Raw genomic sequence first — 8,154 nt, 5'->3', positions numbered from 1 at the left:
CCAGAGTCCCTGATCTGCAATACTAGAGAACTCAGTGTGCCCTGTTGTACTCTCTAGCTGTCTCAAGTCCAAACACTTATCAGTCTCAGGATATGGAGCTCCCACAAGAACAAACCCAGATACAATTAACCTTTGTCCCACCAGGTACCAAAGCCTACTTCTTTGAATCTCATTTCCCTTTGGAAAGGTTATTCAGGAGAAGGGAATGTGACCAGCCTCTTGTCATGGCAAAAAGACACTGATCACCTATTAAGGCCCTCAAAAGAGGCAGTACTACTATGGTATGCCCAACAACATAGGTTCTGCTTTCTACAGATTGAGTCTTCCAAGGACAGAGTAAAGAGAATCTCTGAAATGTATGGCATCTGTCTTTACTTTTGAAGTTATTACAAGCTCCTGTGGACACTGGGCTTTATTACACTAATTTGGAGAATCATGTAGAAGGTCTGTTAACTAGTGACCACCTGGCTGCCCATCCAGACTGTCTGAAATTTAAACCTGAACCAAGATATGTAAGTTCTTCTAGCAGCTCTGGAGCCATGTGACTATACAAGATTACCCTGAAGACTGAATCTGAGGTAGAATTGCCAGTGAATAACTTCTGCTTACATTGCTCTCCCTTCTCTCCTTTCTGCTCTCTCTTTCTTGCTGTGTGTAGCTGCGATATTTGCACACTGAGACAGTATGCTCTATACTCTAAGACAAGTCTGGGCTGTGTGGTGAGACAGTGTCAGAAATCAAAGAAGAAGGAATCAAACTCAAATGAATGTTTGCAAATGAATGTTTGCAAAGCCTACACAGGACAGAAGTGCTGGAACATGGAGGACGAAACAAATGAATCACTGGAAAGGGACTGGCATAAGGGTGAGTGCTTATTGAGGATGCAAGAGACCTTTCTACATGCGCCACATTGCCTTGATACAGCCATTTCTGTGGTTTCTTCCCATACCCTGAATCATCCCCATGGTGATACTCACAGGCCTAACACTTAACAGTTGTATGTTCAGAAAACAGAAGTCAGTGTCCTTGCGGTTGGTCACAATTTATAGTCAAAATGAGTTTGGTCAGGGCCATATGCTTGTAGATAAGAGTTGTCTTGAACTCAGAGATCTACAGGCCTCCACTTTGCAATTACTGTGATTAATGGCATCATGCTCAAACACTTGTCTTCAACAAACAAGTTATGGACTATCATTCTGGACTAAGATTATTCTTGAGTAGAGATCTGATCCAAATTATCTAAACCATCCAAATCTGAATATGAGCAAGTGGGTGGAGACTCAGTTTTTGAATCAGAGGCCTACTTTGGCTTGGGGGGGTGTGGCCACAAAGGGAGGCTTCAGCTGAAAATTATATAAAGGGTCATAGCAGGCAGAGAAACCCTTGGGTTCTTGGAGGTTGGAATCACAGCCTACCTCAGTCTGACTATGCAGTTCTTCTGTCACCAGTGTCTAGATCAAGTAAGTCTTTCAGCTTCATAAGAATACCTCATCTGATGCAACCTAGTCTAGCTTTGTCCTCACTTGAAATTTTGTTCACATAATTTTTTACTTGCTAGTTCTCTCTCTGTCTCTCTCTATATATTTCTCTCTATATTTCTCCCCCTCTCCCTCTCCCCTCCCTCTCCCCCTCTTCCCCCTTTTCCCCTCTCCCCCCTCTCCCCCTTCTCCCCCCTCTCTCTCTCTGTAAGATGAGTTCTTTCAACATAACATTCCCTGGCCTGTGTTCTGGATATTCTGTATATTTTGCCTAATACTCACTTACCAATTAGTATATACCATGCATGTCATTTTGAGTTTTTGGCTATTACAAATAATCCTGCTGTGAATATAGTGGAGCATATTTCTTTGTGGTATTGTTGGGTATCTTCTGGGTATATGCTCCAGAGTGGTATAACTGGGTCTTCAGGTATAACTGTTTCCAATTTTCTGAGAAACCACAAGATTGGTATCCATTATGGTTGCACCAGTTTGCAATTTCACCAGCAATGGAGTCATGTTCCCCTTTCTCCACACTCTCACTAGAATGTGCAGTCACTTGATTTTTAATCTTAACCATTCTGATTATTCTAGGGTGGAATCTTAAGGTCGTTTGTTTTTTGCATTTCATAATGATTAAGGATTTGAATATTTTTTAAGTGCTTCTGCATTATTTGAGTTTCTTCTTTGGTTGAATTAGGGGAAGGATTAAAGAAGCTGAAGAGGAGGATGACCCCCAAGTAAGACCACCTGTCTCAACTAACATAGACACCTGGCAGCTCCCAGAGACTGAGCCACACAGCCAGGCAGCATACACAGGCTGTTCCAAAGGCCCCAGCACATACAGGGTAGAGGAATGCCTTGTCTGGTTTCAGTGGTTGAAAATGTGCCTTATTCTGTAGACTTGAGGCCCTAGAAAAGGGAGATGCCAAGGATGGAGTTTGGCGGAGAAGGAGAGCACCCTCTTTGTGGAAACTGGGAAGAGGAACTGTAGTGGGGGTGAACAATGGCTGGAATGTAAATTAAAAAAAAAAATTGCCAAACGTGAAATTCAGAGATTCTCCTGCCTCAACCATGTGAGGACTGCTTAACCAGACTACCAACATGTGTTCTAAATTATACCTAATTATTAATTGGGTCATTTGTTTTTAGAGACAGGGTTTCTCTGTGTATCCCTGGCTGTCCTGGAACTCACTTTGTAGACCAGGCTGGACTCAGTCTCAGAAATTCACTTGCCTCTGCCTCCCAAGTGCTGGGATTAAAGGCGTGGGCCACCATGCCAGGCGCATAGTCTCTTTTTTATGGATGCTTTATAAAGAGTTACAGACCATGCCAGTGGCTACTGAAAGATTACTGACTTTAGATTTTTCTTTCCCACTCTATTTAGCTCTGTAGTTTATAAACCTGAAACTTGGAACTTTACCAAAATATTCTCCAAAAGACCTGTATGGGTCATAATCAAAATTGATGCCAATTACTAATGATTGGGATTTCAAAGATGCCATGACTTATTCCATGCAGTGTAGCTGGATAAATAGATAATTGTGGAAAATTTGGAAACTGTTTCCTTTGCTTTTTTTTTTTTTTTTGAGGCCCTGGAGAACTAAACACAGTCTATTCATCATCCAACAAATGGCTGAGTCTTCAGAGTTCCTGGTGATGCCTTCCCAGTGGAATATATTCACCCCAGCTCTGGCTGCAATAGGATGTGGCTTTTGGGAACTAGGATACTTTGGAGATGCTTCACAACACCAGAGACAGTTAGGGCTTTAAAACCAACACAGGCCAATCCAAGCAGTTCTGGATTAAAAATGCTATGATGGCATAGGCTGAGCAGTGATGGAACACACATTTAATCTCAGCACTTGGGAAGTACAGGCAAACAAATTTCTGTAGGGTCCAGGCCAGTGTGGTCTATAAAACAAATTTCAGCACAGCTAAGGATATACATAGTTCTGTAAAGACATTACCTAAAGGAAGAAAGAAAAAAACTGAAGGTGCTCAAATTGGTAAACTGAGTTCTGAATTCTTATCAATATTAATCTAGCCTTCACACTTCTCTCTGTGAGCAGAAGGGATTCCTAAGTTTCTTGTCATTAATGGTATTTTTCTCTGCTTCCCTAGGATGACTCTTCAGAAGAAGAAGAAGCAGTTAGTGTCTACTCCCCATCCACCCTGGTGAAACTGGCAAGACAGAGGCTACTGAGGGAGGAGGCTTTGATCATTTCTGCTCTCAAGCGCCTGCCCAATATGCTGTTCCCAGTGATATTTGAGGAGGCCTTCATTAATGGTCATACAAAGATCTTGAAGGCCATGATACCTATGTGGCCCTTCCCATACCTTTCTGTAGGAGCACTGACAAACAACTGCAACCTGAAGACTTTGAAGGCTGTTCTTGATGGACTAGATATACTTCTTGCACAAAAGGTTTGCTCCAGGTAGGCAAGATTTGCTGGGGTTGGAGGAAGATTCTCTAAGTGGCTGAGAAGGAGCAACTAGAAACAGATAATATTTGCTTGAGTGTGGATCAGAGGGTTCTGATCATCAATTCTTTCTTCAACCCACAGTCTGGACTATTATCTTCTGGGTGTAGAGGTTTAGAGGGGTGTAGAGGCTTGGTCTATGTCTCATATCTCTGGGCAAATAATAATGTAATACACAGAAAAGAGTAGACATACCCAATGAAAAATAGGTTTACCTGCATCCCTTAAAGGTACAAGTGAAATGACATTGGGATTAAGGGGCTTGGAATGAAGAGAAATAAGACAGGACTAAAGATGCCCCTCTTGCAAAGAATGCTATTCATTTCTTGAGCACAAGGCTCAGAGTTTGATTCTAGGCACAAGACAAAGCAAAGTTTTAGAAGAAACTGCTAAAGTGTGATATGTGAAAGAGAATCAGACTATAAGATGTGTCTTCTCTTACCTTCTGAAAATTATACTCATTTCTTCAACAGTAGGTGCAAACTCAGAGTACTCAAATGGAGAGATGAACAGCATGATTTTTGTGGGATATGGCCTGGATCCCATGAAGCTGAAGACTTACCAGAGTTAATGACACAGAAGCATCCAGTGCAGAACAACCCTGACTGTGGGGTAAAGAAAGAATTGAGGGTAACAACTGAACTCTCTGTCATGAAGGGCAGACTTGATGATTCTGCCACATACTTGTTGGAGTGGGCCCAGCAGAGAAAAGATTCCATTCATCTACTCTGCAGAAAGCTGGTAATTGAAACCTTAACCAAAGACACAGTGATAGAAATCTTCAAAATTGTAAATGCAGATTGTATACAGGAGCTGGAGCTGTATTCTCTTTGCCTAGAAGATTTGGCTTTTCTTAATCCCTACCTGAGACAGATGGACAATCTTCTTGAACTCACACTTGATCACATCACAGATTCCCTCAGTATGGGTGATTCTGAAATGTGTGAGGGAAAAATGATCACATTGGTTTCTCAACTTCCCACGTTTCCCTGTCTCCAGAAACTCTGTGTAAATGATGTCTACTTTATATATGGCAACCTGAATGAATTCCTCAGGTAAGGTAGGACTGAGGGGGTCATGTCATACACCAGATAAAACACATCTGTTTTCTTTTCTTTTTACCTTCATTTCTTTTGTTTTGTTTATTTTGTTTTGTCTTTTGAACGCTATGGAGTGCTTTATGATCTGGACAGCATAAACCTAGCATTGTTAGAGACATAGCATATCTGAGCAGATGAGCCCTGTGTTAAGATATGTATTTCCAGGCATAAGCATGTCTCTTATTGCTCATGTGTGAAAGGATTTGAGTCCAGAAACAGGTTGACTAGATGAGAAATATGCAACATTATGTTTCAAGGTGAAGACAGGATTATGGACCTTGGAGGAACAAAACCTCTGAGAACTCTTAACAATAGCACAAAGAAGTTGTTCAACTTTGTTTGGGATAAGAAGTCATTCCTATATATATCATGTTAACCTGAAATATCCATTGCTGTAGTTTCCAGCAAGGCACTGAATCATGAATATGTTGATATCTACAGGCCTCAAACTAGAATGGTCTGAGATGTGTGAGCAGATAATAGAAGGACATGTCCTGGGTGGAGGGTTGACCACAATATATACTCAGAATAGTTTGGGAGAAGTGTCATCTGCTTAGTTGCCAAACCTATCAACCCTTTTCAACAACATTTGCCAAAAAGCAATCATTTCTTCTCTCCCCAGGTGCCTGAAGAAGCCATTGGTATCATTTTGCATCAGTAACTGTGAACTCTCACAGTCAGACTTGGATTACCTGCCCTATTGCCTGAATATTTTTGAGCTAAAATGTTTGTACCTTATTGATATACCTTTAAATCATTTATGCCTTGATCCTCTCGGGTTTCTCCTTGAGAGGGTTAAACATACCCTGGAATGCTTGGAATTAAAGTCATGTGATATGGGGGAACCTCATTTCAATGCCCTGCTGCCTGCCCTAAGTCAATGTTCCCACCTCACAGATGTCAGTTTTTGGGAAAATGAACTCTCTCTGCTGTTCCTGAAACAACTTCTACAGCACATATCCAAGCTGACTCAGCTGAGCTATGAGCTATACCCTGCCCCTCTTGAGTGCTATGATGACAGGGGTTTAATACTATCATACAGATTAGAACAATTTTGTCCCGAACTCCTGGATATACTCAGGGCCAAAAGACAGCCCAAGGATATCGCCTTTGTTACAAACCCATGTTCTAAATGTGGTAGATACTATGTTTATGATCCAAAGACCCAACGTTGCTCTTTGGAAGACACACCCCTGTAAGGTTGATTGTGGAACAGAGAAATGCAAGCTTAATATTGGGGATGGATGAAATCTTAGTTGAATTTCCCTTGGTTAAAGGAGCATGGATTTGTCAATCATGTAAAGGTCTGAGATAAACAATAAAAATGCAAGATATTCCTCTGAGCTAGTGAATGAATGTACCATCTGCAAGAAGTGTCAAGCATGCTTTTATTCTCTAGGATTATTGTAGATTGAGTATGTTACAATAGAGGCAAACTTCCATGAGGGTATTGTTCTTCTTTGTTGACTGCTTATAATAAATGTGTTAACTTTGTTTTATTTTTACGTTTTTAAGATTTATTTATTGATTATTTGTAAGTACACTGTAGCTGTCTTCAGACACTCCAGAAGAGGGAATCTGATCTTGTTACAGATGGTTGTAAGCCACCATGTGGTTACTGGAATTTGAACTCAGGACCTTCAGGAGAGCAGTTGGTGCTCTTAACCACTGAGCCATCTCTCCAACCCCCATGTATTGACTTTCTGGGTGGCTGGTATGTCCCTATCAGAGTACAAAGCCTACCCATTCCCAGGATTTCTGCACCTGTATCTGGTTTCTTCATTCCTCCTCACCATAATTCAGTCAATCTCAGATTTGAGCAGTTCCTTGCATCCCAGGAACAGGTCACAGGAATGGGACCCAAAGCACTGGGTTTCACAATGTGCTCAATATGTTGGAAACAAATAAGTAGTACATACATATCAGAAAAACTGAGTTAGATATGGAGATCAATTGGATGAGGAGACAGGTTTCTTCAGCAGTCAAGAAAAATGAAGACCAAGAGAATACCAAAGCAGGCACATTTCAGGAACAATGTCCTTGCATTTAACCTTTGCTAGAAGACATTATTTACAACATATGAACACTCAGAGACCCAATATAAAAATGAGATGATGTGACCTGAAGCTATCTAGTTCTTCAAACTTCCAGAAGAGTTTATAAATTGACTAAGATGAGCTTCACTTATTCAGAGACATATTTCCTAACACTATCCCCTGGTTCCCTATGACAGGTCCTCATGGGGGTCTCCCAACTTTCGTGTGTGGTGCAGCTTCTTTAGGATATTGAGGTGACTCACAGCAGGCTTCTAAGAAGAGGATATTCTCTCTGGAACTTATCACAGTCTCCTTATTCTAGGTCATTTAAAATCAATGCTGGCCACTGTGTCTGGACCTAATGCCATGGACCTTTGCCTCACTTGCTTGTTACCTGTCTTATTTTCCTTTGTAGAGTCACTAGAGACATGAGATTAAATAAGTGCATGTCCATACCAGGGTATTTTCTTTTTTTAAACAAACAAAATAAATAAAAACAAAACAAAAACAGGGTGTTGTGTATGAGATTCTATGAATCGGCTGAGACCATTTAAAACCCTGAATTTCCTCAAGGGATGCCCATAGAGAATGAAAGAAGTTTCTGGCTGGAGTCAGGAATGAAAATCTATGTAGGTATCCTCAAAATGATCCCAAGATATGCTCAAGCCTGGTGGGTTGGCTTTAAATTGTCATCCTAGTAGGAAGAAGGCTGAGTTAGGAGGCTGAGCTTTATTCGCCTGTGTCCCACATACTTCTGAATATAACCCCCCCCCCGCCAAAAAAAAAAAAAAAACACTTTAGAGAAGCTTGTGGAAAAAAATTGTTAAAACTGTGAAATCTGTTCTGGCATATATAATACCTAAGTTAGGAGCTCCATCAGTTATTGGCTTTGTTAGCTACTCAAATGGCTGTGGCAGGAGGATGGCTTGCATCCATTTCTGGTAGGCATAGGTTGTCAATATGTAGCAGCATACAAAGAGACTTTGAAAATAAATTACAAACTCAGGGTCACTTTCTTCAGCATTGCATAAACTAGATACATTTAGATATGCCTGTC

The 8,154-nt window shown here is 41.0% G+C and overlaps 1 protein-coding gene across 1 annotated transcript; it reads left to right on the top strand.

Annotated features, from left to right (window-relative positions):
* The first annotated feature begins 1,445 nt into the window (after nucleotides 1-1,445).
* LOC110293209 (oogenesin-3) lies at nucleotides 1,446-6,260 on the top strand. The gene is made up of 4 exons (XM_021161041.2): nucleotides 1,446-1,460; nucleotides 3,603-3,916; nucleotides 4,435-5,016; nucleotides 5,684-6,260. The coding sequence occupies exons 2-4, from the start codon at nucleotides 3,729-3,731 to the stop codon at nucleotides 6,258-6,260; spliced, it is 1,347 nt and encodes a 448-aa protein (XP_021016700.2). The 5' UTR covers nucleotides 1,446-1,460; nucleotides 3,603-3,728.
* Nucleotides 6,261-8,154: the final 1,894 nt, after the last annotated feature.

The sequence above is a fragment of the Mus caroli genome, unplaced genomic scaffold, assembly GCF_978045245.1.
Source record: "Mus caroli unplaced genomic scaffold, Mus_caroli_1 scaffold_6, whole genome shotgun sequence".
Classification (NCBI taxonomy): domain Eukaryota; kingdom Metazoa; phylum Chordata; class Mammalia; order Rodentia; family Muridae; genus Mus; species Mus caroli.
This window is presented reverse-complemented; position numbering and strand designations above follow the sequence as displayed.

What these genes read in the sequence shown, in the direction of transcription:
- LOC110293209 (XM_021161041.2), top strand. Translation starts at nt 3,729, where the DNA reads ATGCTGTTCCCAGTGATATTTGAGGAGGCCTTCATTAATGGTCATACA. An exon ending in GCACAAAAGGTTTGCTCCAG is followed by an intron (nt 3,917 to 4,434) that starts GTAGGCAAGATT and finishes TTTCTTCAACAG; the next exon opens with TAGGTGCAAACTCAGAGTAC. An exon ending in AACCTGAATGAATTCCTCAG is followed by an intron (nt 5,017 to 5,683) that starts GTAAGGTAGGAC and finishes TTCTCTCCCCAG; the next exon opens with GTGCCTGAAGAAGCCATTGG.